General features: G+C 49.4%; 2 protein-coding genes across 4 annotated transcripts; both read left to right on the plus strand.

The window, feature by feature from the left end:
- The first annotated feature begins 173 nt into the window (after nucleotides 1-173).
- Nucleotides 174-11,257, plus strand: LOC310660973 (uncharacterized protein). Of its 2 annotated transcripts, none has more exons than XM_083406618.1 (4): nucleotides 174-266; nucleotides 2,966-3,122; nucleotides 5,974-6,100; nucleotides 9,438-11,257. In XM_083406618.1, exons 2-4 carry the CDS (start codon nucleotides 3,099-3,101, stop codon nucleotides 10,745-10,747), a joined length of 1,461 nt encoding a protein of 486 aa, XP_083262744.1. In that variant the 5' UTR covers nucleotides 174-266; nucleotides 2,966-3,098; the 3' UTR covers nucleotides 10,748-11,257. The 2 variants fall into 2 exon arrangements, with proteins under 2 accessions (XP_083262744.1, XP_083262745.1); XM_083406619.1 differs by lacking the exon at nucleotides 174-266 and adding an exon at nucleotides 2,152-2,382.
- Nucleotides 11,258-15,350: 4,093 nt separating this feature from the next.
- Nucleotides 15,351-24,912, plus strand: LOC310660968 (uncharacterized protein). 2 transcript variants are annotated; one of them, XM_083406610.1, is made up of 6 exons: nucleotides 15,352-15,803; nucleotides 17,561-17,681; nucleotides 19,490-19,606; nucleotides 21,790-23,949; nucleotides 23,999-24,578; nucleotides 24,823-24,912. In XM_083406610.1, exons 1-4 carry the CDS (start codon nucleotides 15,798-15,800, stop codon nucleotides 23,061-23,063), a joined length of 1,518 nt encoding a protein of 505 aa, XP_083262736.1. In that variant the 5' UTR covers nucleotides 15,352-15,797; the 3' UTR covers nucleotides 23,064-23,949; nucleotides 23,999-24,578; nucleotides 24,823-24,912. The 2 variants fall into 2 exon arrangements, with proteins under 2 accessions (XP_083262735.1, XP_083262736.1); XM_083406609.1 differs by lacking the exons at nucleotides 23,999-24,578; nucleotides 24,823-24,912 and adding an exon at nucleotides 17,373-17,451 and having other exon boundaries at nucleotides 15,351-15,803; nucleotides 21,790-23,912.
- The last annotated feature ends 1,887 nt before the right edge of the window (nucleotides 24,913-26,799 follow it).

The raw sequence follows: 26,799 nt of genomic DNA on the forward strand, positions 1-26,799 counted from the left end.
TGGCAGAGGCAGGCTGCCCTCTCCCTGCAGCCCAGCAGAGGGCGCCCCTGGGGGATCTCTCCAGCTTTCCCTTGGTGCCTGCAGGGATGCGGTGCTCTGAGGGTTAAAATGAGAGAGGGCAACTTTCTAGAGAGGCGAGAGAGGAAGTGACGTAAGAGGAGTACCATAGAGAGAGGGGAGAGAGAGAGGACGTGGGAGGACTGCCAAGCATTGAGCTGGGAGAAAACAAAGGGAGCCCACGCTGGAGGTGCCTCTGGGGCCGGAGGGTGAGTTTTGGGGGGCCGGGGGGGGGGGCTGGGAGGAGGGAGGGGGAGTGAGAGGGGAAGGGGAGGAAGAAAGACCCCCCAATATCCTGGGCCCCCTCCCCAACTGGAACAGATGGAGCATATTATTATTATTATTATTATTAATTGCATTCATTATTATTCCATAGAACTGGTGTGGCAGCTGCTGTCCTGTCGCTTCATTATTTCTATTGCTGGTGCATTTGCCATTTCGAGGAATTCTTGTTCGCTGCCGCCGTTTCTAGTCTACTGCTGTTTTATTTATTTTATTTTATTATTTATTATTCCTCATTATTTCACAGACTATCCTAGTCCTTTGTCGGTGGCATTCATTGCTAGTGCATTTGCCGTTTCGAGGAATTCGTGTTTCAGTCCATTGCTGCTATTTTATGAACCAGGATTATTTCTTGCATCTTTGACTATTTCATGGAATCGCAGGGATGCAGAGATGGGAGGGAGAGATTCCTTGCCCTTCAGGGCCGAATAGTCCAAAAACAACACCCCCCCCCCCCCAATTTAGTGCAGGAATCGCAGCTTATCGCAGGAGACACAAATATTTGGTACCATATTCACTCATTTATTTTCGAGACGTTGTGAGTTGCCGGTGTTGCAAAAAGGTCTCCAAGGGTTTGGTAATCCTCACAGAACTCTGGCCCAATGGTTGCCATTAATTTGATTTTGAATTGATTTTAGAATGAATTGATTTTAAAATACTGTATTGCTTATACTGTTGTTAGCCGCTCTGAGCCCGGCTTCGGCTGGGGAGGGCGGGATATAAATAAAATATTATTATTATTATTGTTATGGCCAGAATTGTAAATACATTATGCTGCACGAGGTGTGTGTGTGTCAAATGATGCACTAAACATTCACGTTTTCAGAAGAACAACCTGCAGAATATTGCACACACAGCCCCCCCCCCAACTCCACCCCCATCACATCCACTGGAAACTTGGGAAGCAGACTAAGTGGCGAAAGAAACCATTTCAGTCCATCAAAGGCCAGGGGGTGGAGGACAGGCTGCCAGCCTCCCAGCCTTTGCCCCCAGAGCCAGGGCTTCGGAAGCATCTGCATTGCAAGGGAGGGGTTGGGCTAGAGGACCAACTCTGCAGTTCTAGGGTTCTGTGGCCTCTGGGGCTTGCAAGAGGCCACTGGTGCAGGGGGAGGGGTGTAGGGGATGTGCCCCCCCCCTGGATGGGCAGACCTCAAGGAAGGGGGTGCGTGTGTGCCCAGGTCAGGAGCAGCAAGCGACCAGGGCAGTCAAGGGGCTCCTGCCTTTGGAATCAGAGAACTGTAGAGTATTAGGGGGTTCCCCAGGGGTCATCCAGCCCAACCCCCTGCGACGCAGGAATCACAGCTAAAGAATCCCAGATAGAGGCCGTCCAATGCGTTGATTTGGGTCCCACCCCCAGAAGCAGCAGAAAAAAAGCTTCCTCCATCTCCCAGCTTCAGGCCCTGATGTCTCCAGGTAGGATGCAGCAGGTAGCAAATGATGCAGAAGACCCTTTCTGCAACCTATAGGAACAGCGGAAGCCGCTTTCTGCCGGCAGACAGTTGGGTCCATTGAGCCCAGAGCTGCCTGCACTGACTGGCAGCATCTCTCTGAGTTTGTAGGCGGGGTTCTCTCCCAGCGCTCCCTGGAAATCTGTTTCAGGGACTGGACCTGGGACCTTCTGCATGCCAAGCAGGGCTACAGACCCTCCCCCGGAGAGCCCCCCCACCAGCCGAAAACAGAGGAGACTATCTGGGCAAAGAGATTTGACTTCCTATTAGGCGGCTTCCCAAGTCCTGGAGGGTGTCGGAGAGGAAAGCCAGCCAGTTGAGCAGGAAAGTTGGGTCCCTGCAATTATTACCTTTTTTTTTCTGCAACGTCTACAGTTTCATTTAACCCCTTTCTCCGTTTGGTGCGAAGCTGGGGAGCTTCTCGACATTGCGACCAGATAGGCAAAGTTTAGCAAGTTTGGTGAATTTTTCTCGGATGCTTTATCCTGGATTTGCATGACCTGCTTCGGACTACAACTCCCATCAGCCAGAACCAGGTTGGGGGAGGCAGAATAAGAACTGTCAGGCTCCCTCTTTGCGGTCCTTCTGCCAGCAGGTGAAGACCTCCTTCAGGCCTTGGGGAACCGACTGCCTTTAATAGTTCAGTCTCTTAATCTCAGGGTTGTGGGTTCGAGCTCCACATGGGGTGAAAGATGGGTTGGACTAGATGACCCTTGGCTTCCTTCCAACTCTACAATCCTATGATTGGGCTGGTGCCATGCAAATATTATCTGTGTGATTTCAATAGAGTTTATACATGCTTGTTGTTTTACTTCTAACAAAGTTTACTTGCTTTTAAATGCCGCCCCCCAATGTTTTTAGAGGTTTGCATACATAACCTGCCTTGAGTCTTGTCAGGGAAGAAGGTAGAGTATTGATAATAACAACAACAACAATAGAATTGAATGCTGTGCTACTTTTATTGTGGTTAGCCACTCTGAGCCCGGATTTCGCTGGGGAGGGCGGGATATAAATAAAATTTTATTATTTATTATTATTATTATTCAGCAACAAAGTAACATAGCTTATAAAATTATTTAAATAAATATAACCCCCCCCCCCCCAAAAAAACAAAACCTCCTCTTCTCCTTTCCCAGCTGCTTATGATGCCTCTTCATTCCTCTTTCCTGACCCCCCAGATCTGCTGATCTGCCCTGACGTCTGCTCCCCAAGTTTTGGCTGCCGAGGAAAGTGGGGGAGTCAGGGCCTCCTTCAGAGACAGGCCAGCTTCGCGCCTCTGCCCGGATCCAGCCCTCAGAGGGACCCAGCATCATGGCGGAAGACATCGTGATTCAGGTGAGGAACTGATGTGGGGGCCTGGCAGCGTCCTGGAGGGGCACCCCCTCGAGTAAACGTAAGAACCTAAGAAGTGCCCACTGGATCAGGCCAAAGGGGGCCTTCTGGTCCAGGATCCTGGGCTGACAGCCAGATGCCTGCAGAAAACCTGAGCACGACAGCCCCCCCCCCCCCGATTTCTGTGGAGGCAGAGCCATCCTTTTAAAAATAATGATAATAATTTATTACGAATTTCAACATAGCAAATTATCAAAACATATCATCTTCATTATTTCCCCCCTTTTTCCCTCCCCCCCCAGACTTCCCTCAGTTCCTCTCTCTGATTTCTCAACTCATGTTGTTCTCTGCATATTGTAAAATTATATAAATCCTAACATTATCTGTCTATTATGTGAACAGTCAATAAATTTGTGCATGTTTATTCAAAACCTGCCAAGGAGTCCAATTCATTTTGTTGTCTTTTTAAGTAGTTTGTAAAAAGTTCCCATTCTTCTTTGAAGTCACAGTTGTCCTTGTCTCACAATCTGTATGTCAGTTTCGCCAGTTCTGCATAGTCCATCAATTTCTCTTGCCACTGTTCTTTTGTTGGGGTTTCCTCATTCTTCCATCCTTGTGCTATCAAGACTCTTGCCACCGTTGTAGCATACATAAATAAATTCTTTATTTTCCTTGGCAGGTCTTTTCCTACCATCCCTAACAAAAATGCCTCTGGTTTTTTTACAAATGTTAATTTAAACATTTTCTTCAATTCATTATATATTGTTTCCTAATTTTATAAAGATTTCTCTGCATTCCCACCACATATGGTAAAAGGTCCCTTCTTTTTCTTTACATTTCCAACATATGTTTGACCCGGTTGAGGCAGAGCCAACCTGACTTTGTCCTTCATCCTTAATGAATTTTTCTATTCCTCTTTTAAAACCTCCCATCACTGCCTCCTGTCGGTCGGTCAACCAACAGGATGGCCTAGGCAGGTACAAATTTTATTCGTTTAGCTGTAAGCCATGAAAAAACAACAGCCCAGAAAGAACATCACGATTTAGTTCTTCGTTTCCTGCCTGTCAGGGCAAATAAGGAAGCTGAGCAAAGCAAGACAATGTCTCATTGTCAGAAAGAAACGGAGAAACAGAAAATCATAATTGTGTATTGATGATATCAGGTGGTTATACGTGACTTTTGTTTCAGAAGTATTTGCACCTGCAAAGGTTTCGGGACAGACACGCTGCTTCGTTTCCAATCAGCGAAGGTCCCAGACCTTTCTGCTGAAATCCTGAAATTGTCCATGCCACAAGTATTCCAGAGGCTGGCATGCAAACAGTTTTTGAGTAGACTTATTGAAATTCATGGACCTTACTTAGACTCATATGAGAGAGTCAAACGGACAAGGAAACCGCTGCTTTTTAATCACCCTGATACGGTTTTGTTACCTGTGCAACATCGATGGAACGTGGCTTCTGAGAAGGCGAGGTGATTTGCGGAACGACATCTTCATTTACAAACTGAAATGGCTTAAAAGTGAAACGTGATTCAATAGACATTTGGTGCTTCTGGGCAGGGAGCGGGATTAGAATCCTAGAATCGTAGAGGTGGGAGGGACCCTCAGCGTCATCTAGTCTGACCCCCTGCAGCGCAGGGCTCTCAGCTGAAGCATCTGTGACAGGTGGCTGTGTAGAAACGAAAAAACAACAGCAGATGGATCATTTTTGGGCAGATGGGTTGTTTTAAGAAATCAGCTGCGTATGAATCACTGCAAATAAAGACAAATGCAATAGGGGGGAAATGGAATTGTGGACCTGGAAGAGAGCCTGAGGCTTATCTAGTCATCTAACCCTCTGAAAGGCAGGAACTAGAGCTAAATTTAGGCACGTTTATTTATTTCAGTGGATCTGCTTTGAATAAAGGTTGGTGGAATACCACCCCAGAGTAGTCCTGGTTTTGTTCCAGCAGAGCATTCTTCCAGCCAAAAATAACATCCTGAGATCTACAGATGAAGGGCCCTAAATAAGTCAGACTATCCTCCACCAGCGCCAGGGCCTTTTCAGTGATGGCTCCAACCTGGTGGAACGCTCTGTCCCAGGAGACTAGGACCCTGCAGGACTTGACCTCCTTCCGCAGGGCCTGTAAGACAGAGCTATTCCACCTGGCCTTCAATCTGAATTAGCCTGATCCTCTATTCCCTTTTCCCTTTCCTCTTCTATGAAGAAACCCTTTCTGGGACCCCACATTTAAATTCTTCCCTGGTCTCCTTGCTGGCCCTAGTAGGACTTACTTGGCCAGTTAGCCCTGGTGATCATTCGATGTCTACTGACTGGGTTCCCCCCCTCCCCCCAAAAAATGACCCCTGATTTTTTGAATTTTATTGATACTGATGCTGCATTTTAGATTGTATTTTATGCTGTTTTAAAGTCGCATTTTAATCAATGCTTTATATTTGCTGTTAGCTGCCCTGAGCCTGGTTTTTAAACTGGGAAGGGCGGGGTATAAATAAAAAAATATTGTTTATTATACAAAATTAATTACTATTACTAATAATAATATTGCAACAGCGTTGGGGCAGCATGACAGAACAACTAAGAAAACTGGCTGCTGTGCAGACAGAACTGTAGGAATCCCCACAAATGCACTCTTATTATTGCATCAATGGTACTTTGCAGGATACACCTGAGAGATGCCACCAGTGTGTGTGTGGAGAGCAGGGCGATGAAGGTTTACCTGGAACAAATGCAGAAAATACAGCTCTCTCTTTAATCAACGGAACCAGGGGGGAAGCGCTTGGGATTAGCTGGCAGGTTTCCTGGCAAGGAATGTCTTGACCGTTCAGGATCTGCTCTGACTGCCTTTGTCTTTGCAGGACATGGTGACGTTTGAGGACGTTGCCGTCTCGTTCTCCCCCGAAGAATGGGAGATGATGGAGGACTGGCAGAGGGGGCTGCACTGGGAGGTGATGATGGAAAACTACAGAATGCTCATCTCTTTGGGTAAATGCCCCTCTTCCCTTTCACGGCGGGGTCCCGGGGCTTCTTATCTGTGGGGCAGAACATGGGGGACATTCTGTATGCGTAATAATAATCTGTTGGAAGCCACTCTGGGCGGCTTCCCACAAACCTAAAAGCATAAGAAGACATCAGGCATTTAAAACGTCCCTCCCCCCCCCCCTATTTTTTTTATTCACTTTATAACACAACTGAACAAAAACAAACAAACAGGGTGGCTAACACCAGGTAAAAACAATTGATTAAAATACAACTTACAAACAAGTACAACATTAAAATGCAGCCTCGTTTCAGTAGAAACTCAAATCAAAAACTGTTTGGGGATGAAAACATCAAATTTTCACTAAGGACAACTATCCAGACTGGTCCTACGCAGGCCAGAAAAAAGCCAGGGAAGTCCCCAAATAGGAGTTCCATCACGAAAGGAAAAAGGAAGGAGGGGGAGGGGATCAGGTTGATTCCAAGCCAAAGGCCAGGTGGAACAACTCCGTCTTACAGGCCGGGCGGAAAGAAATCAGATCCTGCAGGGCCCTGGTCTCATGAGGCAGAGCGTTCCACCAAGTTGGGGCCAGTGTTGAAAAGGCCCTGGCTCTGGTTGAGGCTAATTTAACTTCCTTAGGGCCCAGGACCTCTAGGGTGTTGCTATTTAGGGACCTTAAGGTCCTCCATGGGGCAGACCGGGAGAGGTGGTCCCGTAGGTATGAGGGTCCTAGGCAGATGGCCATCCAACCTCTGCTTAAAAACTTCCCAAGGGAAGAGAGTCCACCACCTTCTAACGGAGACCTTTCCACTGTCGAACGGCTCTTGCCGTCAGAAACTTCTTCCTGATGTTTAGTCGGAATGTCCTTCCAAGAACCGTGGTTTCTTCACCTGCGGTTAGAGACCTGAACGTGATGTTCCTAAGATGTGTGCTCTCTGGGCGGGGCGCCCACCTTGTTCTTAAGGTGTGGTCCAAGTCGCAGCGATCTTTTGGCAAAGAATCTTTGGGCATTAGCTGACATAACGTGCTCCGCAGCTGCAGTTCTCCTGGGAACGCAACTTGTCGGTGCTGGTTTACTGGGAATGTCTCTCGCTTCTTCCCAGCCAGGGGAGGATCCCTTCACGCTGAAAGAGAAGCCACGCTTTTGTAACCCCGCCTTTGGCAAGGGTGTGATCGGCTCAAGCCAAGCCTTTGCCTTTTGGTGAGCCAGACCGGGAATATGGATCACCAGGGCCAGAATTATTGATTGCCATCAATTATATTTATTTCTCACTTTCTTGCACCAAAGTGTCTCAAATCAACTTACAGGATTTAAACAGGAATAACAAGAAGCGTTGACAGCAAATATAAAAAAACAGTAACCAAGCAAGGCCTAAAGTACTCACCATATGTGTGTGTATATATATATATATATATGTGTGTGTGTGTGTGTGTGTGTGTGTGTGTAATATAATATAATATAATATAATAAATATAATATAATATATAATATAAAACTATATATTTTTATATATGGAAATATCTATCTATATCAGCTATCTATCGTCTATCTATATCATCTATCTATCTACATATTTATATTTATTTATATAAATATAATAAATACTACATATATATGTGTGCGTTGGTATTTATTATGTTTCTGCACCACTTGATTGTAAAAACAACAAATAACAACCTCAAAACGCATCGCAATGAGAATAAAACAATCTATCAGTAAAAGCAACACTTTAAAACATTCAAAAGATAAAATCAGGAACAAACTGAAAGCAGATTAAAAACGTAAATTAACATTCCGCATGTCTGGACAGGCTCGTCTAAATGAAAAATGTTTTTAGCAGGTGCCAAAGAGAGTGGCTGAAAGGTTCCTGCTATCAGTAGGCAGGGATTGCTGCACCAAAAGACTGATTTCTTCCAAAGGCAGAGCAGGTATTCTGTGGCACCTTGGCAGTGCCAATTCTGCATGTGGGGCAAGGCGATTTTGCAGGCAAACTGGTCCCAAGGTGTGAAGGGCTTTATGCACTAAGAGTCACACCTTGAACCTGGCCAGGTAGAAAACAACAGCCCCTGTAGCCTGCCTCAAGGAGGAGCGTATCCACCCACCCTCAGCCTAGCTGAATACAAAATGCTTTTGCCTAAAAGCAGGCAACAGTGGTGCCAGCCGTGCTTCCCTGGGAGGCCAGGAGCCACCCCTAAAAAGGCCCTCTTCTCATATTCCCACCCTTTGCATCTCGGAAACTGGACCCAGAGAGGGACCCGTCACATAGGTTTCCCAGACAACCTCATAACCGTAGCGTTTCTGACATCTTCTGTAATTGGAAGTCCAAATCACGGGCTACCTGAGATCTTGCAGTTAGCTTTGAACCCGGTATTGCATGCAGAACCCGTGATCTCCCACTTTCTCTCCTTTAAGAAACCTGACTTTTAGTGTTTGTTCCATCTCGGAACAACCCAGTGAGGCCGGGCACGGCAAGACCTTTTCGACGGGGAAAGTTGATGGTCTCTCCTTCCTTGGAGTTTGGTTGGCCACCTCTCAGGGATTCCTCAGCTGTGATACCTGCATTGTGGGGGGTTAGACCACATGACCCCCCAACTCTGCAATTTTAGGGTTCCCATTTCAGAGAGATCTGGGCTGGTTCTGCTGCAAGCTCCCAAGGGGGTTGGACTCGATGGCCCTTGTGGTCTCTTCCAACTCTATGATTCTATGATTCTCCCTGTGCCTCTGATAGAATCATAGAATTGTAGAGGTGGAAGGGACTGCCAAGGATCATCAAGTCCACCCTCTGTAGTGTAGGTAAAGGTAAAGGGACCCCTGACCATGAGGTGCAGTCGTGGCCGACTCTGGGGTTGTGGCGCTCATCTCGCTTTATTGGCTGAGGGAGCCGGCGTACAGCTTCCGGGTCATGTGGCCAGCATGACTAAGCCGCTTCTGGCGAACCAGAGCAGCGCACGGAAATGCCGTTTACCTTCCCGCCGGAGCGGTACCTATTTATCTACTTGCACTTTGACGTGCTTTCGAACTGCTAGGTGGGCAGGAGCAGGGACAGAGCAATGGGAGCTCACCCCATCACGGGGATTCGAACTGCCGTCCTAGTCTCTGGGTTTAACCCACAGCGCCACCTGTGGCAGTGTAGCAATCACTGCTAAATAATCCCTGATGGCCATTGTCTAAAAACCTCCAAGGAAGCAGAGTCCGATACCTCCCGAGGGAGTCAGTTCCGCTGTCAAACAGCTCCTACGACCAGAAAGTTTGTCCCGATATTTTGCCCGAATCTCCGTTCTCGTCAACTGAATCTGTTCTCGTGCTCACCCTCTTGCTATGTGACTCTTTCCATGTCCCAGGAAACGACCTCTACCTCCTTTCCTCGAGTGGAATGTTCTGGAACACGTCAGACGAAGAAAATGTCACCGCCGAGCCGCAGAGAGGTCCCGCGATGGGGTCGCCGGAGACTTCGCCCCTCCGTATCCTCGAGGGCCAAACGGAGATGGAGGAAGCCTTTGTGCCGGAGCAGCAACCGTTGCCAAGGGGCGCCAGCCCTGCGGGGAGCCCGTATCCCTGCCCGCTGTGTGAGCAGTGCTTCCGGGGCAGGAAGGAACTCGACCGGCACCAGAGGAGCATCCACCTGGGGGACAAACCCCACGGGTGCGAGGAGTGCGGGAAAGCCTTCCGAGACAAGAGCGACCTCCGCGTCCATCAGAGAATCCACACGGGGGAGAAGCCCTTCCCCTGCGAGGTCTGCGGCAAATCCTTCCGGGAGAAGAGCAAGCTCATCGTGCACCAGCGGATCCACACGGGGGAGAAGCGCTGCGTTTGCCAGGAGTGCGGGAAATCCTTCCGGGACAAGCATTACCTTCGGGACCATCAGAGAATCCACGCGGGCGAGAGGCCCTACCACTGCGAGGACTGCGGCAGGAGCTTCCGGACCCGGAGCCATTTCACCCTGCACCAGAGGATCCACACGGGGGTCAAGCCCTACGTCTGCAACGAGTGCGGGAAGACCTTCGTCCAGAAGAGCAACCTCGTCAGCCATCAGAGAATCCACACCGGCGAGAAGCCCTTCCCTTGCGAGGAATGCGGGAAGATGTTCCGGGACCGGAAAACCCTCCGCTACCACCGGAGGATTCACATGGGGGAGAAACCCTACCCGTGCCAGGAGTGCGGCAAGACCTTCCGGGACAAGAGCAGCCTGACGGTCCATCAGAACATCCATTCCGGGGAGAAGCCCTTCATCTGCTGGGAATGCGGGAGGAGCTTCCGGGAGAAGATGTACCTTAAGGATCATCAGAGAATCCACACCGGGGAAAAGCCCTTCGCTTGCCAGGAGTGCGGCAAGACGTTCAGAGCCAAGAGGACCCTCACGTACCACGAGAGGATCCACACGGGGGAGAAGCCCTTCCCCTGCCTGGAGTGCGGCAAGACCTTCCGGGGCAAGAGCAGCCTGACGGTCCACCAGAGGATCCACTCGGGAGAGAAGCCGTTCATGTGCTGGGTCTGCGGGAGGAGCTTCCGGGAAAAGATGTACCTCCGGGAGCACCAGAAAATACACCTCGAGGAGAAGCCCTACCCCTGCGGGGACTGCGAGAAGAGCTTCGTCCACAAGAACCACCTCATCCGCCACCAGAAATTCCACGTGGCCTTCTCCATCCAGTGAAGGTGGACGGTGCTGTAAGGACAACGCCAGAGGGCCCTCGCACAACGGGGGGCGGCCTTTTTGGCCCAGCAAATCCAACCGCACGGAGGGTTTCCTCGATTTGCTCCGCTGCGTGTTCTGGGTTCGGATTCTGTATAAAGCCGGTGGCACGGAGTAGCGTTAGGAATTAGGAAGAGACCTGAGACCCGGAGGGGCGATTTTAGCTGCTAAATACCGCGCCCCGTAAGCGACGAGGCTCTTCCCCTCCGTTTCCGCAGCAACCGTTTTGCCTTGGGAAGCGGTTGCATTTACCCTACTGTAGTTGTGTCGAGGGTTTTTGTGTGTGCGGGAGGCGGGGCTGTGCATGGGATTTGCCAAATGAATAGTTAATTGTCGGTTTCGTTTCCTCCTCATTGTAAACGGCCTTGTGGGTTTTTGTTGGCTGAAAGAGGGCGTGTAGATTTGGGGCAGCGGGGAATAAACATTAAGATGTGTCCGGGAGCCGCAATAAAATCTATACACTTTGCTGTATGAGTTGCTCTCATTCCCTTTCCCCTAAATGACATGAAGAAATCTGTTCTTTCACATGCCGTGAACCGGCTCCAGATAAATTCCATTGGGCGGCTCCAAGCTCTAATATTACGAGGCAACGTAATATCACGTTCCGTACGCCACGAATAAGTTTATGTGCCTTTTCCGTTAGACATGGGGATAGCAGTTGTGGTGGCCCCCTGATCCTGGTGGACTACAAAACACATCATCCCTGACCATTGGCCGCACTCGCCGAGGCTGATGGGAGTTGTAGTCCCAAGGATCTAGAAGGCACCAGGTTGACAAATGCTGCAAACAGGACCTTTGGGAGTTTGCTGCAGCCCCTGGATCACTTGGGCCACCCCTTTTTTGCAACTTCCTTTTCCAGCTTAGGAAGTATTATTTTATTATTATTATTATTATTATTTAATTAATTTATACCCCGGCCACCTGGCTGGGTTTCCCCAGCCACTCTGGGTGGCTCCCTAAAGAACATTAAAAACACAATAAAAGATCAAACATTTAAAAATTTCCCTAAATAGGGCTGCTTTCAGATTTATTGCTAGACGCGTCCCCAATCTCTGTGTGGTTCAAGATTTCAGGGGTGCCAGGCGCTTTTACATAGGGTCCGGTCTCCTTGGAACGAGAGTCAGCGGAGACTGTGCTGTCTAAGGATATATGGTTTTATTTACACATACACTAGCAGCCAAAATTGTGGAAACCTTTCGGAAAAAGTATTTCTGAGGCTTGAGGGCTCATAACATCACTTTTCTTTGGAGTAATACCATAAAATTATCTCTCTTTTTTAAAATACCTTTATTGAAGTTCATTGATATCATACACAATATTAAATTCGAATGGTGCCATAGATAGTATATCGCTATTGTTTTTTTGTAGATATCTCTTGAACATACCACATTTTTGAATGAATGATTGTTTTGTGTTACCACTTAGCCTATTTGTTAGTTGAGCCATTTCTGCAAATTCTAGGAGTTTGTTTTACCCTTAAGGTCAGTACTTCCTCCACCCACTTCCAATTCGATGCTATTAATAGTTGGGTGGCAGCTGTTGCTTATAAGAAGCTTTCTCTTATATTTTTCGAGATATCTCTACCTAGGATTCCAAGCAGAAAGGCTTCCAGCTTCTTTAAGAATGTTAATTACATTTTTTTTTTATCTCATTATATATGAGATTCCAAAACTCTCTGATTTTTCTGCATGTCCACCACAAATAGTACAAATCTCCTTCTGTTTCTCCGCACCTCCAGCACTTATTTAAATTATTTTTATACATCTTGGAGAGTTTTGATGGTATAAGGTACCATCTGAACTGCATTTTCATCATCTTTTCTTTAATGGTGTAACATGAAGTCAAGTTCATATTAGTTTTCCAGAGAGTTTCCCATTCACTGATCATAATAGTCAGCCCGATGTTCTGCGCCCATTTTATCATAATCACCTTCACCTTCCCAGTCAAGGAGTCATTACACCCTGGAAATGAGCTTAGTGTTATTATTTAGCAGTTCTCTTTCAAATCTAGAGGGCTCCTTGGCAAATCCATAAAATTATATCTCAATGGAAAGACCGCATTTTTCGCTCCATAAGATTCACTTTTTTCTTGCCAAAAAGTAAGGGGAAATGTCTGTGCGACTTATGGAGCGCAGGGGCAAAAAGCAGATCATGTTTTTGGTTTATTATTAACCTTCACTGGGTACAGGACCCCAAGAATTGGAAGGGGCACTGGTCATCAGACTGACCCACCTCCAAGCCACAACAATATATTCTTTCTAGTGTATTCAGTGCTTTTTCCCCTGGGGCTAAGCAGGGATACGCATACCCCTAAGCCATGGGTCAGCAACCTAAGGCCCGTGGACCGCAAGTGACCCACAGGCATCGTTTAACCGGCCCACGAGCCGCCCCTGAACCGAGCCACCCGCTCGGTGAGTCCCCGTGTGCTGTGCTAAACCGGCACAGTGCGGTGGGGGACTCGTTTCTGCGGTGCCAGAAACTGCATCTGCGCAATGCCAGAAATCGCGCGCTCTGTCATGCACAATCCAGATCACAGAAGCATCTCGGCTGGAGTGAACCGGCCCAGGTGAGATAAACCTTGCCGACCCCTGCCCTAAACATTTTGTGAATCTAATTTTGTGAAACTAATTTTTTTTAAATTTTTAGTTTCTTCTCTAACACGGTGAATTGTCTATTCCATTGCTACCCCCAGTGGCGGCCACATTTCCTGTCACAGTGTTTCCCGAGTCTCAGATAGACTAAGAAAACCCCTAAACATTTTTAAAGAAAAAAGGCACTGATTATATTATTTCTGCGCACAGTATTCCAAGCGCAACCGCACCACAGTTTTCCATAAGAGAAGTTTTATTTGCAGTCCCTTCGTTCGTGATCCCTAACATGGAATTTGGATTTTCCGCACACTGAATTGCCTCTCTGACAAAATCCTCAAGGTGTGTCCTGTTTTGTCAGTTGCTTCAGACTCCACCTTTGGTGTATATACGGAACCAGAGTTTTTGCCCTGGAATCCATCCATTTAACTTGGGGCAGACCCACAGCAGAAATTCTAAGCACCTCTATCACATGACTTCCCCCTCCTACTCGCAAAGGCTCATGGGAACTGTAGTTTGCCCTTACACAACTCCCAGCACCCTCAGCAGATGAGTGGCAGGTGGCTGCTGGAGTTGTAAATCATGACTTTGAAAAGGTGGCATCCTTGGATCAAGTCCATCGCTTTTGTTGAATTAATTAAAGAAAACAGGTTTGCTTGGATTTTGAATCAACGTGAATTCAGCGCCGGATTTACAGTATAAACTGAACAAGCTATAGCTTAGGGCCCCACTCTCTTGGGGGCCCCCAAAAAATTAAAGGGGAAAAAACTGGATGTACCTTTCCAAAATATAAGATAAACAATAAAATAAAATAAAAGCTACATACAGCAACAGTGTTCTGTGTTGTGTAGGCTCCTATGATGTAAGTAATGTTATTAATATACAGTGGATGCTGGGGTTGCGAACATGATCTGCTCAGAATGCGTGTCTGCAACCCGCAGTGGTGCATCTGCGCACACGCTGGTTGCAATTTGGTGCTTCTGTGTATGTGCGACCACCGAAACCCAGAACTAACCTGTTCCGGTACTTCTGGGTTTCAGTGGTCCGTAACCCGAAAAAACGCAACCTGAAGCCTCTGTAACCCGAGGTATGACTGTACTTAATTGTATTTGAGGGACGCGGGTGGCGCTGTGGGTTAAAGCCTCAGTGCCTAGGACTTGCTGATCATCAGGTCGGCGGTTCGAATCCCCGTGGCGGGGTGCGCTCCCGTTGCTCGGTCCCAGCGCCTGCCAACCTAGCAGTTCGAAAGCACCCGTTGCTCTGTCCCAGCGCCTGCCAACCTAGCAGTTCGAAAGCACCCCCGGGTGCAAGTAGATAAATAGGGACCGCTTACTAGCGGGAAGGTAAACAGCGTTTCCATGTGCGGCTCAGGCTCACCAGAGCAGCGATGTCACGCTGGCCACGTGACCCGGAAGTGTCTTCGGACAGCGCTGGCCCCCGGCCTCTTTGAGTGAGATGGGCGCACAACCCTAGAGTCTGTCAAGACTGGCCCGTACGGGCAGGGGTACCTTTACCTTTTAATTGTATTTCACTATTAATATACTTCTTAATTGTATTTCCGTTCAACAATTACTTTGATAAAATACATATTTTGTTATGTGCAAATGTCTTTAGGTCCATAAATGAACATAAAGCATAGATTCAACATAAAAAACAGCGACCATTTGTGGTTGACAAAGGACAGCTGGACATAGAAAGGGTCCCATTATCTTCAGGAGCTGAGGGCCGCATCAAACCTAAATCCGGCCCTGAATTGATTGCTACCGATTTGAATTGAAAGATGCTTTTCATAGGGTAGGGGGGCATCGGTGGTGCTTTGATGGAACCAAGAGGGGGGTGGTCCCCAAAATTAGGAGACCCCCCCCCCGCGCTCTATAAATCCCAGGTCAGTTGCAAAAAAAGGGTCCGCGTCGTCTCCACCATCTGGGATGTAGCAATGGCTTTGCACGGGGAAGTTGGAGGGAGGAGCCGCGTTGCGAAACAGGGAGAGGCGCGTTTTGCAGCAGGGAAGGCGAAGAAGCAGCCGGACCGGGTCTTGGGCTTTGCAGCCGGGTTGCCAACTGACCCGAAGGAAGCCCCGCCCTGCCTCCCCGTTGCCCTGCTACGTCGGGGGAGGGAGGAGCCGCCTTGCACAAAAAGGGGAAAGGGAGAGAAGAAGCCTTTTTATTTTTTGCAGGAAAAGGCCGGGCGCTTTGCAGCCGGGTTGCCAACGGACCAGAAGAAAAGCCTGGCTGCTCCTGTGCCTTCCGCTGCCCCGTGACGTCGGGGAAGGGAGGAGCCGCCTTGCAAGGAAGAAAGGCTTTTCTTGCACAAGAGGCTTCTTTGCAGCTTCGCCTCTGCAGCCGGGTTGCCAACTGACCCGGAGGAAAATCTGGGGGGCTGCTGCTGCGCCTTCTCGCCGCCGCGGAAGCTTCTTGCTCCAGGATGGAGGTAAAAGCGCCTCTGCCTTTTTGCAATGCACCGCCTGCCCCGAGCAGGCCGGGCTCCCCTTCGCCGCTGCCGCCTGGCTCTTTGTTCCCCCTGGCGGGTCGGGCGCGATGGAGGCGCGCGTAAAGCGCGGCGCGTAAAGCTCCGGCCCGCAACGCCTTTCCAAGCGCTGGAGGGGGCCGCCTGCGCCCTCCAAGAGAGAAGCAGGGGGAGAGATCGCTGGTGGGAGGGGAAACATTTCGGGATTCGAACCCAGAACAGCAGCAATTTGGGCCCGGCACCTATTTCCCAGGCCTGGAGGAGGAGGAGGACCTGAGTGGTCCAGCTCACTCAAGGTTGCTTATACTGGCCGCCAGCGGCTCTCCAGAAATCGTCACCATCACCATGGGTGCTGTTTTTCTAGAAAAATGGGTTGTCCAAGAGAGAAGGAGGGAGAGAGATCGCTAGTGAGGGGGAAATGTCGGGATTCGAACCCAGAACAGCAGCAATTTGGGCCCGGCACCTGTCTCCCAGGCCTGGAGGAGGAGGACCTGAGTGGTCCAGCTCACTCAAGGCTGCTTATACTGGCCGCCAGCGGCTCTCTAGAAGTCAACATCATCATCCTCGGTCCTGTTTTTCTAGAAAAAGGGGTTGCTGAGCTCACCATGAACACCCACCTGAGAGGTACTGGAACTGAGTTCTGGTTGAAACCAAGCCTTGATGACGATGATGATGAGGATGAGGCTTATAGATTTTCATTTTGCAGTGTACCTGCAGCAGATTGAAGAGTTATTGCAACAAGCTGAAAGTAAAGGATGAACCAAATTATAAAAGAGGCAAGCAGAATGTGGTCCCCGACCTGTGGAACTCCCTCCCACCAGATGTCAAAGAAAGACATCTGAAGGCAGCCCTGCTTAGGGAAGCTCTTAATATTTGATAAATTACTGTATTTTAATATTTTGCTGGAAGCCGCCCAGAGTGGCTGGGGAAACCCAGCCAGATGGGTGGGGTATAAGTAATAATAATAATAATAATAATTAAAGGGGCAGAGGTTAGACTAGCAAAGCCATGAATGCCCTAGGCTCAAGGAAGGCAGAATCATATAAAAAAGGAGGTTCTAGTCCTGGTGGAAATCTCAGATTATTTGTAATTTTCTCCATGACAGCTCTCTTCCAGAGTGAGAGGCCCCAAGCATTTGGTGTAAAATTATGGGCTGCTTTCCACTGAGCTGCAATTGCTATTCATCCTGCCAAGATAATATATCCTTTGGACAATACATTTCCATTGGTATTACCAACAAACCTCTGAACTGTTCTTATACATCTTGGCCACTTTGGCCGGGGTTACGTACCATCTGGATAACATCTTCATTACGTTTTCTCTAATATTGTAAATTGTGGTGTTGTCACCGCATGTCATCCAGATTTGTCTTTGGCACTCAGCCTTGACACTGGTCCATAATAATAATAATAGTAATAATAATAATAATTTATTATTTGTACCCCGCCCATCTGGCTGGGTTTCCCCAGCCACTCTGGGCAGCTTCCAACAAAGATTAAAAATACATTAAATTACATTAATGCCATATTCCAGAAAACCTGAGGCGGTCGTAGGGTTTGTCTTTGGGGTGAGGAGGACCGTGTTGTGGCAAACCTCGGCATCTTTCATGGAGGTATATGGGCTTCCATCACAGCTTTGACTTCCTGCGTTGCCGGGGGTTGGGCTAGATGACCTTTGCGAGGCCCTTCCCCCTCTACGATTCTACGTCCTCGTTTCTGCAGGTGACGTTTGAGGACGTGGCCGTCTACTTCTGCCGGGAAGAGTGGGCGGAATTAATTCCGTGGCAGAAGGAACTCTACCGGGGTGTGATGGTGGAAAACTACGAGGCGGTCCTTGCCGTGGGTAAATATACCAGTTCGCTGGCGGGGGCGAGGTCATGGGGGTTGGTCCAGTGGTCCCACACTGGTTTCATTTGCAGAGCCCATTAGTTACTCAGAAGTAGACTCCCTCTGCCTCTGGAGGTTCAATTTAGCTCTCACGGCTGCTGTTTGATTGATAGGCCCATCGTCCTCCATGAATTTTGCTTTCTTAATCATATTTTAAAAAATTGATTCACATACAATTTAACAAATTTAGTTCCGTTTCCGTACAGTAACCCCTTAGCATTTTGTCTTTTTCACCCTTCCGTGATCTTTCTGTTCAAATCCTTTCCTCTACTGCCTTAGCAATAATACTTATTTCTATTACATTACATTCCTTTATCATTCTCATTCCTTTGCTTGGATTTCCAAACCTGCCTGCAATTTCATTTGACTTGGATAATCTGAAAAAGAGTCCATGAAATTTCTCCACTAGTATCGTTTTGCTAAATAGAAGAGATCATTTTTGCCCAGGCTCAGAGAGTTCTTCCTTCTCACTGAAGGTGGTCAGCCGCAAACAGAGCGCGATATTCATGCTCTTTTCACAGCATCTGAGACTGAGCGATATACTACCCCTGGCTGTGGAGGTTCTGTTAAGCAGCCATCCGAGCTAACAGCCATTGAGAGATTATCCTCCAGAGTTGGTGGGTTAAATGCCTTCCGTAAAGAGGTTTCAATGGCACTGCCCACCGGGTGACCTCCAGCGTATTGGGAAAGGGGCAGAATTTGTCCCTGGCTGCTGGATCTGTGAGAATGTTCAGGGATGCAGGAGAGGATATATTGTCTGATTATATCCCTTTCCAACTTGTAAACAAGTTCACAATTTAGCAGAGTAACATCCCCCTTTTTAAACTTGCAGCGGATGCGTTTGCTCAGGCTCGCTAAAGCTTCTATAATAACTGTTCTGGTATTTTCCCCTTATTCCCTCATAAAAGATAAAACATGACACAGTCTTCTATAAAAGTATAAAAAGAGTTTACTCATATTCTGTTCACAGTTGGATCCCAGAAGGCAGACTTAGCTTAGAAAAGTAACATACACTTGGAAACTATCTCATAAGGAGACAGTCCCTTTGTCCTCTCTTGGGTGGAAGCCAAGAGGCCATCTTTGGCTAAGCAGATGTTGCTTCTTCGATGCATGTAGTGAGTGAGAGAGATGGCTGCCCTGCCCTGTGCTTTTGTTGTTACCTGCACAGGTGAGGCCACGGCCACCTCTAGTCACATGCAGAGGAAGTCTGTCCCAGCCCAGAAGGAAACAGGAAGTTGACCTGCTGGCTGGACAAACATTCCTCCCCAGGTGTAAACATGTTCCCTCTAGGAAGGTTGTACTTGACTGCTTTTGTGTTTCACATCCCACAGGATCAGACCAAACTCCTGTCTAGACCAGGATCCTCTTCCTACAGTGGGCGGTGGGAAGAAGGACTCCAACACAATGGTGCTCACTCCATTCGAATTAGCCTTTATAAACTGCAATCAAGTCCTTCATGTATCACAGGGTTAAACTGTGGAACTCCCCGCCACAGGATGGCCACTAACTTGGGTGGCTTTGAAAGAGGATCATGCGAATCCATGGAGGAGGAGAGGGCTATGGAGGGCTCCTGGCCAGGACGGCTCTGTTCCACTTTCCTGTAACAGGCATCTGGACAATATGCCTGCATTGTTGGGGTTGGACTAAATGACCCGCAGGCACCCTTCCAACTCAACAATTCTCTGATTCTCTGATGCTGGACTAGGTGGGTCCCTGGCCTGAAATACTGCCAAAATAAAATGGAAGTTTCTCTCTCCCACGCAGGCCACTTGTCTGTGAAACCGGAGATCATCAGCAAAATCGAACGGGAGGAGGCCGAGCTGTGCATTGGAGAGTTTTGGAAGCCCCCCCAGTGGAGAGACCCTTCAGGCCAGTGGCTAGGTCAGTAGTCCATGTTCCATTCTGGTCCCGGTCCCCCCCCCCCTCTTTTTGGAAGCTACACAGCAGTCCTTTGAGGTCGACTGGCCTCAGATTCACCCTGCGAGATCTTTACAGCTGGGAGGCCTTAACCGTATAGCTCAGAGCTGGAACGCTAGCTTTTCAGGCAGAAGACCAGCAGGTTCAGTCCTTGACGTCTTCTGATCGGATTGGGAGACAGCCCTGCTGGAGAACTGCTGCCAACCAGTGCAGACACCACTGAGCTAGACAGGCTAATAGATCTGACGTAGCAGAAGGCGACTTCCTGAGCTGAATTGTCAACCAGCCCCTTTTCCAGAACCATGAGGACTAGAATATTGTTTTATTTTTCGGGGAAAGAGCTGCTGCCAGCCAGTGTAGACAGCCCTAGGTGGCCCAATAGATCTGGGTTGGTCCCAGCTGACTTCCTGTGTTTCCGCAAAGGTCCACGAGAGTTGCACGCTGCCAAGTGGGGCAGTGGGGGCCCTGTTGCTTCCCCTAGCCCTGGCCGCAATGGTGGGACTCTGATCCCGGCCTGCCTCACAGGGTTGTTGTTGCGACACCGACACGGGCGGGCAGGCCTTGCAGGAGGCCCAAGTTCCAGCTGCTGCCTTAAATGTCTCTCCAAAGCCCTGTATTCCCGTTGTGGAAAGAGCTGATTTAATGGCTGAGTTAAACGGAGTTTAAAGTACCAGTCTGCTTAGTACCATCTGACATTGGCATCTTAGACCCTTGGCAGGCTGTGCCTTTGTTATCTGCCAGCTTGTTTTGCGCAAGACTTGCACCACACTGCCCGTGGGCTGGCCCTTGTTTCAAAGCATCTCCAAGTCCTGAAACAGTTCCAGACTTGGAGCAGGCCTTGTGTAAACTCCTGTGCTTGCTGCAACAGGTGGCACGGCTGCTGGTGAGTTTGTGGTTGAGAAAGCAAAGCCAGAACTCTTTAAAATACCCAGCACACTTCCTTCTTTCAGGATTTTGCAGGCTTAAAGGGACCATCATACTCATGTTTGCGCCTTGAAGCTATTGGCCACTGCATTACGCAGAGGCAAGACTGGGGTATCCTCGGGTCCTGAAGAATCAGATGCTTTTGCAACAGGAGCCCTAAATCTGATTGCACCAGCAGACACTGACGGCAGCACAGTGTTGCAATTAGAGATGAAAATTAGAAATGATTTTGCAATTAGAGATGAAAATCTCTTCACAGGACTGCCGGCATTACTGGCCGGTTGCAGCTTTTTAGCCACCGATTGCACAGAACTGACAGGCGAAGATGAGGCAATATTTTGGCAAAGGTGACTGTTATGTACTGAAGTTCTCACCCTGGGCCAGCAGGGGGATACTGTAGATATGCAAATAAGGGATCGAAAGTGACATTCAGTGATTGGATAGTTTTAGAAAATTGTTACAGTTACGTTGTACTGGAGCTCTATATAAGCAGGCTGACTGAACCCTTCAGTTCAGTTCTGTTCTGGCCTGTGAATAAACAAGAGCTGTTTGAAGAATCGTTGTGTCGTCTGATATGTTCACCCACAACTTAGCAGTGACGTACTGATAGGCAAAGATATTTCTGGTAGTGCTGGCATATCCATTTCCTCCTCTTGTGCAGGTTTTGATACATAGGGGACACCTCTTTCCCTTCTCATCTTGCCGCCTCCAACCTCCTACAGAAGGAGGAAGGTTGTTGGTTGCAGAGCTACTGAACCTGGGAGTTTGTGAAGCTTTCTGGCGATTCTATCTTCCGGTCTACGGCCAGATTTTTCTCTTGTACAGTGGTACCTTTGGTTGCAAACGGGATCCGTTCTGGAGCCCCGTTCGCAACCTGAAAGGAATGCAACCCGTGCCTGCGCACGTGCGGGTCGCGATTCGCCACTTCTGGGCATGCGCGTGACGTCATTTTGTGCATCTGTGAAACCCGGAAGTAACCCTTTCCAGTACTTCCGGGTCACCGCGGGACGCAACCTGAAAAAACGTATCACGAAGCAAACGTAACAAGAGGTATGACTGTACTCCCTTATGGATCATCTCTGTTCTCTGTCAAATCCTGCAAAAGTCGGGAGGTGGACAACTGTCAATAAAACGCGTCTCAGTCCTACCGGCAGATTGTATGTGAGATTTCTCCCCCAGCCCCCCCTCAGTGACACTGACTCCCTTTCCTTTCTTCCTGGCAGGAGAGGGCATCAGGATGGCAGACGATGAAGACCTCGAAAGGGCAGCCCCCATTCGGCGGCGGCGCGGGAGAAGGAAGAAGGTCCCGTCTTCAACAACAGAGAAGCAGACGCCGATGGCGCCCCCCAAGGACAAGGGGGCCCCAAAGTTGACGCTGAAGATGAAACCTCCCAAGTGCCCCGAGTGCGGCAAGAGCTTCCTGAGCAACGTGGCGATGGCCATCCACATCCGGACGCACACCGGGGAGCGGCCCTTCAAGTGCCACCTGTGCCCCAAGGGCTTCCCCTCGCGGGGGGACCTGAAACGGCACATCAAGACCCACCTGCGCCCCAAACGGAGCCCGCCTCCCCCCGTGGAGGCCGCCTGCGGGGGCAAGAAGCGCCTGGCTGCCAAGATGCAGCTGCTGAGCCACCTGCAGCGCCCGCCGGACCCCCGGAAGCCCCACGTGTGTGCCCAGTGTGGGAAGGGCTTTGGCACGCCCAAGAGCCTCCTGAAGCACCAGGGGACGCACTCCACCGAGCGCCCCTTCTCGTGCGCCCAGTGCGGGAGCAGCTTCCGCCTGAAGCAGATCCTGGTGGCGCACATGGACTGCCACGCCACCGAGCGCCCCTACTCGTGCCAGGAGTGCGGGAAGACCTTCGTGCAGGAGCGCGGCCTCCGCATCCACCAGCTGGTCCACACGGGCGAGAAGTGCTTTTCGTGCGAGGCCTGCGGGCGCCGCTTCGCCTACAAGCAGCCCCTCCTCAAGCACCTCCGCCTGCACACCGGGGAGCGGCCCTACTCATGCGCCGAGTGCGGGAAGACCTTCCGGGACCAGGCGACGCTCAGCATCCACAACCGGATGCACACCGGCGAGCGCCCCTACAGCTGCCCGTTCTGCGGCAAGGCCTGCCGGCAAAAGCAGCACCTCAACAGCCACCTGAAGGTGCACCGGGGAGAGGTGCTTCCGCCCAGCGACGGCATGGGACGGGCCCTGCAGAAGGCCCGGGCCAAGGAGAAGCCCCACGCCTGCCCCAGGTGCGAGAAGCGCTTCCGCGACAAGCGGGTCATGAGGGCCCATCTGGTGACTCACGACCAAGAGTCCTTGTCCGCGTGGGACGCTGGCCCGGCCCAGGCAGAGGCCAAATCCCCCAGCGGGAGAGGCAGGGGTCGGAAGCAGCCCGCCTCTCTGCGTGCAACTGCCCCCCCTGAAAAGTTGCCTTTTGGGTGTGCTCATTGCGGGAGGAAATTTCCCCAGCGGAAAGCTCTCCTGTTGCATCAGAGGAGCCACAGGTGAGGAGGGATGGCTCCCGCCGAGAGTCCAATCCTGGCGTCCTTTTGGGAGGGAGCCTTGCATTTTGACAGCAGTACATCACACTGAGCAAGTAAACCCTCATGAAGAAAGCAGCTCGTGTCGTGCCCTCTGATTAGTTCCCGAGACCGAAAGTCCCCGTCACTGCAGGGCTTTCCCCAAGCAATTGGAGACTGCGCCTGCAAGAAGCCTCTCTCTCCCCTGCCCTTTTCATGCCTCTTCTGGTTCTGGGAGAGCATGGCAGACGTGAGGGGGAGATGCCGGTGCCTCTTCCCCAGCTAGACCCATCTCTGCCTCTTGGCCGTCCTCCTCTCCTTCTTCAGCTTCTGCCTCTGAGTCTGGACTGCTCTCTGCCACAGACTCCTCCCGCTCACTAAGCCCTGTTGCCTCTTCAGCTTCTGACACCTCCTCCTCCTCCCAGTCTCCTCCTCCTTCCCATTCACTGGCATCCCACCACCCCTCCCCAGGCTCTGAGCCTTCTTCCTTTGGGGGTTCTCCGGCTGGTTCCTCCTCCTATTCCTCTACGTCCGACAATTCCATGATAGATAAAAATATGCCAACCTGCTTGGTTCCCAAACCTTTTTGGCCAACCCCCCCCCTCCCCGGGGACAATGCAGGAGTGCTCCTTTGGGGATGAAGTTAAACCATTGGAGAGTTAGAGCGCCTGCCGTGGCTGCAGAGACCGATGCAGGAGAGACATGTTTTGTTGCAGTTGGGGCAGAGGAAGGCGCCCGGTTGTGCTGCTGCAGATACACCTATAAAAAGCATTATTCAGCACAGCGGTCTGCATGACCCACTGTGGAAGATAACAGCACCATAAAATTCAAAAGAGAAGCGCTCAGTTGCAGTTTTTCAAAATGCAATTCCGCCTGTTTAGTTTAACTAATTCAACAAAACTTAGGGGCTTGGACTGGTGGTAGCTGCTTTTCAAAGTTTGATAGTCGTTTACTCCCCTCTTGAGCCATCCCAGTTTGAAAAGGGCCATGGGAATCTCTAACTGGGAGTGACCTTGTTCCCTCTAATGATTCTTCTGCGTGGGCCAGACCCCTCTCTGTCCTGGCCGCCCCCCCCCCCCACTCCTTGTGTTTCTAGAAGTTATGTTCAGGAAGAGGTGAGGAATTTCAAGTTTGAAAAAAGATATGCAAATGTTAATATGAAATACCCAGTATCTTGGAATATTAAAGACGAACCAATTAAACAAAAACAAACTGAAAAGGGGAAAAGAAAAAGGAGAACTTCAAATCATCCACCCCAACAATTCTGTGTTCTATAAACCAATGTTTTCTTCAATCCTCAAACCCTGATCTCAAAAGTTGATTTTCTTTTTCACACAAAAGCTCCATAAGAAGTTGTAATAAATATCGACAATGATTTTTCTCTTAATGAAACACATCAATTAGCTAGGAGCCATTCTTTCGTGGTAGAACCAACAGGTTGTTTTGACCCAGGCCAGCGCTAAGAGACAGCGGGGAAGATAAATCTGTGGCAGGGAGTTCCACAGTTTAACTATTATTATTAATGTACAGTGGTACCTCGGGTTACATACGCTTCAGGTTACATACGCTTCAGGTTACAGACTCCACTAACCCAGAAATAGTACCTCGGGTTAAGAACTTTGCTTCAGGGTGAGAACAGAAATTGCGTGGCAGAGGCGGGAGGCCCCATTAGCTAAAGTGGTGCTTCAGGTTAAGAGCAGTTCCAGGTTAAGAACAGACATTGGAACGAATTAAGTACTTAACCCCAGGTACCACTGTATTCTTTACGCGTTCTTCACCCCAAGTTCCCAGGGTGTGTTACAGCATTAAAAACAACATTAAAAACCACTTGAAACTGCTCCATGAGGTGCTTCCTTGTCCTGACAGGGGATGTGAAAGTGAATTGGTGTTTACAGGCCAGAGAAGAAGCTGCCCTGGTCTCTTGCAAGAAATGCAAGATCGGAGGCGTGCGGCACCTTCAGAGACCCAGCAAAAGTTCTTGCAAGAAGCGTGGTGCTATGCGCACGTGTGGTTTGAGGATCAGGAATGTGAGCAGCCACGTCCGGAGGAAAGGAAGTGTGGAAAGGGCAGGTGGATAATGACCTCACTGGCAAGAGATTGCATTTCAACCACTTCACGTATCCTAATGCAGCAGTTCTATGTTCCAAGTATGTTGCGGTGTTCTGCTGTAGACTGTAATAAATTCGTTGTTACAGTGGTGCCCCGCAAGACGAATGCCTCGCAATACGGAAAACCCGCAAGACGAAAGGGTTTTCCGTTTGCAGAGGCGCTTCGCAAGGCGAATTTCCCTATGGGCTTGCTTCGCAAGACGAAAATTGACGAAAATTTTTGAGTTTTTCCCCCGCTCCAAAACCCCTTTTTCTGAAGCGCTAAGCTGCTAAAAGCCTTTTAGCAGCTAAACCGCTAATCCCTTAAGCCTTTAATAGGCGTTAATAGCCATTAAACTGCCAGTAGCGCTAATAGTGCTAATCCGGTAATGGGCTTGCTTCGCAAGATGAAAAAACGGCAAGACGAAAAGACTCGCAGAACGGATTCTTTTCGTCTTGCGAGGCACCACTGTATTTGTAAAGTTAGTGGCTTAAAGGAGAGCAAGAAAAATTCAAACAATAGCAATCAAATTCCCTAGAATGTAGATTGTATAGCTATATATCTCATAGTCAAGCAATATACAAAAAGAGAATGTAAGGATTCTCTTTAAGGTGCCGTGAAACACTTTTTGTGGTATTTTAAGTGAAACGCTAGAAGTTTCTGGATCCAGAGCACATTATTTGAAGTGCAACAAGGAGCCGTTTCAAATAAACATTTATATAAAACAAGCAAGAACTTTCCGAGTTGCATAGGCTGCAACCCAACGCCCACCATAAAACACAGGAAGCTCCCTTATACTGAGATACAGCTATTCCTATATTGTCTACACTGACTGGCAGCAGCCACAGGATTTCAGACGAGGGACATTCCCAGCCTCTACCAGGAAACTGGCGATGGCACCTGGGGCCTTTGCATGCAGGGCAGATGGTCTGCCACTGAGTTATGGCCTTCCCAAACAAGGCATGTCCTTCTGCTGAGTCAGAAGGTTGCTTAGTATTACCTGCACTGGCTGGCAGCAGCAGTGTTCAATGCTACTCCTATTCACAGCAAACCCCTTGGGATTAATGAACCTGAGTGAGTCCTGTCCGTTAACTTCTATGGCTGTATTCTGAGTAGGGCTAGCAGTGCATATCTCACCCCAGGGTTTCGGGCTGCTGCTGTCTCGCCCAGACCAGTGGGAGACTGAGGCCGGGACAGGTAAGTTGACCTGTCTAGGATTGCACTCTGAACGTTGCTCGATAACGGCGTTTGCAAACCCATCCAGAAACAACTGCGCGATCCTATGCATGTTTCCTCTCAAGTCAGTCCCGTTGGGATAAGAAGAGCAGGATTCAACACTCTACTCCTGTGGCTTCCAGCAACTGGAATCGGTCCCACCCTCTTCTGAACCGTCTAAGTTGGTGGCCACCCCTGCTGCTTCCTGTGGCAGTGAGTTCCACAGATGAACTCCGCGCCGAGTGAAGGAGGACTTCTTTCCGTCTGCCCCGAACCTTCCCACAACATTCAACTTGGCTCGGGATTTCAAGGCGGCTTCCTCCCTGCAGCGGTGGGTCTCAAATTTCAGGGGTCCTCTGTGTGAAGCCAAAACACTGCGCCCACCCTGCTCCCCAAAATCCGCCGCTGCTCCCTGCGCCTTC

The sequence above is a fragment of the Podarcis tiliguerta genome (genome assembly GCF_965153285.1).
Source record: "Podarcis tiliguerta genome assembly, chromosome: 12".
Lineage (NCBI taxonomy): Eukaryota > Metazoa > Chordata > Lepidosauria > Squamata > Lacertidae > Podarcis > Podarcis tiliguerta.

Bases quoted from the DNA above. Each gene is read 5' to 3' on its own strand.
- LOC310660968 (XM_083406609.1), top strand. The intron at 17,682-19,489 runs GTAAATATACCA...TCTCCCACGCAG, and splicing joins CGAGGCGGTCCTTGCCGTGG to GCCACTTGTCTGTGAAACCG. The intron at 19,607-21,789 runs GTCAGTAGTCCA...TCTTCCTGGCAG, and splicing joins CCCTTCAGGCCAGTGGCTAG to GAGAGGGCATCAGGATGGCA.
- LOC310660973 (XM_083406618.1), top strand. From the start codon at position 3,099: ATGGCGGAAGACATCGTGATTCAG. The intron at 3,123-5,973 runs GTGAGGAACTGA...TTGTCTTTGCAG, and splicing joins CGGAAGACATCGTGATTCAG to GACATGGTGACGTTTGAGGA. The intron at 6,101-9,437 runs GTAAATGCCCCT...TCCATGTCCCAG, and splicing joins CAGAATGCTCATCTCTTTGG to GAAACGACCTCTACCTCCTT.